This window comes from Penaeus chinensis, chromosome 31, assembly GCF_019202785.1.
Source record: "Penaeus chinensis breed Huanghai No. 1 chromosome 31, ASM1920278v2, whole genome shotgun sequence".
In the NCBI taxonomy this organism is placed as follows: domain Eukaryota; kingdom Metazoa; phylum Arthropoda; class Malacostraca; order Decapoda; family Penaeidae; genus Penaeus; species Penaeus chinensis.
In genome coordinates, this window is record NC_061849.1 from 31,270,828 (window position 1) to 31,273,327 (window position 2,500).

Below are 2,500 nucleotides of genomic sequence, written 5' to 3' on the forward strand. Positions count from 1 at the left end.
AAGCTTTTGTAAACTACTTGCAAATTCAGCCAAATAAGTATGGAATATTAGCAAAGTCTGTAATCAGGGTGTGGTAAATTCCTAAAATAAAACTCCTGATCAGAGTTAAAAGACATAACTCTGAGCTTGGCCAGGGTATGAGGGGATGGTCCAAACCACACACACACATAAATGTCACTCTATCAAAGTGTATGTTTCCTCCAGGAAAGCTCATTAAAATCAGTCTTTTCTTTCTAGTAGTAAATATCTATGATCTACGGTTCAGCAAAAACTTATCAATTATATGCCTAAATTTGCAGTTTTTTTTTTTTTTTCACTTCATTTTTGCTGCACATATATTAGTGTATTTTCAACTCACTTCCGCCATTCCAATCCTCCTATATCATGGTGATGGGGTTGAAAGTTATATTATGCAGTAAATCCTTATAAGAAATACTTCTTTAAAGTAAAATATATCTGGGAGGGAGGAAGAAAGAAAAGAAAAGAAAAGAAAAGAAAGAAAAAAATTCAATCAATCAATAAATTTGGATTACTCATTTTCATCATGAATGAAGGAGAATTGGCTGGCAACTAGAAAATGGCATAAAAAAAACAAATGCAATAACTAGTCCCTTTTAGAGAATTGCAAAATTCAGTTGATGAAGCTAATCATTGTTAAAGAAAGAAAGAAAAAAAAAAAAAAAGCACTCATACTTGTACTTTTTTCACTACTATGAGCTCTTTCCTGGAGTCACACAACATCTGCAGGACATACCCTTCCCACCCACTGAGAATCTCTGCAGCCTTCTCAGGTACTGAATCTTGGTCTGCAGGGACCTGACCCTTGGCACTCTGACCTACAGGCTGCTGCACCTGGGTCTGGTTCACTTGGGCAGATAACTGATTTGCTACCTGAGTCGGGATGATCTGAGACTCGATCATGGCAGAGTCAATGGTTGTGTTGAGGGTGGTGTTGAGAGACTCCGGCCTACCAATGCCAGATATAATCACAGACTTTCAGTAATAATATTATTAGCCTATCAAATGACTATTTACTATGCACTTTCCAAAACAGTTAGTAGCTCTAGTAGCTCGATAAGCCCTTGCTACAAAATGTTGACTTTAATTCTTGAATATAAAATAATAAATAAGTGAGAGAAAGGTACTAATGTGCAATTAGCCTATTAATGACCGTACATTTTCCATTATTTTACTAAAAGCCAGCTTTACCTGAAATAAAAACTACATAGGAACACATTCATTTAAAGTATCAAATATTCGTACTCTACCTGCAGAATAAAATATTGTTAAATAAAAAAAAAACATAATATAGCTTCTAATCAGAGACCTTTCAGTAAGGTACTACACAAGAACAATGAAAGCTTTTTCAATGCAGAAAATGTGTAGAACTTAAAAAATGTATTAAACAATGCATACTAACCAAGTATCATGAAGTGTACTAATCTCATAAATGTGGTGAAAAAATGTTTCCTAACCATTAACAGATTAGCAATTCAATAAAGAGGCTTTTAATTTGAAAATATAATTTTCTATCAAACACAATAATATATTTACAGTATATCATCCATAATTGTGTTCCTACTGTTTTGATTATTTTTTTTAGTAATGCAAGAGGACTTTGGGCGGTTGACAACTTAGAACATCAATCTATAACAACTTTTTGCTGTATACTAACATATCAAAAAGTTTATATCTATAACATTCTTCTCTTGAGCCATTTTTCTTGACCCTAAGGGTCATTCAACATGAGCAACTAAAATACAGCAACTAAAATGCTAGTAGCAGAAACATATGTAAAAAAAAGACCAGCAGCAAAGATATATGACATGATACGGTTGCATGATACAGAGGTGGATACCTTTGTACAAAGTGTTTGGCTTGTAATTATGCAAAAATGCAGAAAAGAACAAAAAACAAATTGCTGCAATCACAAATGATTTATAGATTTATGGTCATTCAGTATCATAAATACTACACATACTATCTTCATATTTGAAGTCATACAGTTCTCCTTCAATTTCACAAACAGTTCTAGTCTACAATATATTATTCTGTAGTTGCATGTCAAGTGAAATCAGGTACCAGGTCTACGAGATGGTAACTATAGTGATGTTCACCTCCTGTCCTTCTAAAATGCTTTGTGCAGACTGGCAAGTGTATTTGCTGTGCACTGCTTTTACACTTTTGGTGGTGTCAAAGATATATTTCACCTAGAGAATGCACATTATTGTAACTAGTGAAATGACCATGGTATATTACATTAATTTCCTATTAAAATTCATACAATTGTCCTGGTAAATCCAACAACAGAGAGTGCATAGGTTGCCATGTTTTAGTTTCCAATGTCAAATGGCCCTTAGTATTATAAATTTTACTATATTTTTATACCATAAAATAATTTTCCTGAACGACATTTCCTACTAAGTCTGGCTAATAATGTTCTTGTTGATAGTATAATTTCTTAGATATCTGAATCATAATGATCAAACATCACAAATTC

General features: G+C 33.1%; 1 protein-coding gene across 7 annotated transcripts in view; it reads right to left on the reverse strand.

The window, feature by feature from the left end:
• Positions 1–2,500, reverse strand: part of LOC125042248 (ankyrin-3-like) — a 266,073-nt gene that overhangs the window by 2,469 nt on the left and 261,104 nt on the right. For 5 of the 7 annotated variants that reach the window (XM_047637779.1, XM_047637781.1, XM_047637782.1 and 2 more), the window contains one exon: positions 755–967. The exons of the other annotated variants lie outside the window; for them this stretch is intronic. In XM_047637779.1, coding sequence (XP_047493735.1) covers positions 755–967 — 213 coding nt within the window. The remainder of the gene's footprint in view (positions 1–754; positions 968–2,500) is intronic. 7 annotated transcript variants of the gene reach the window in all.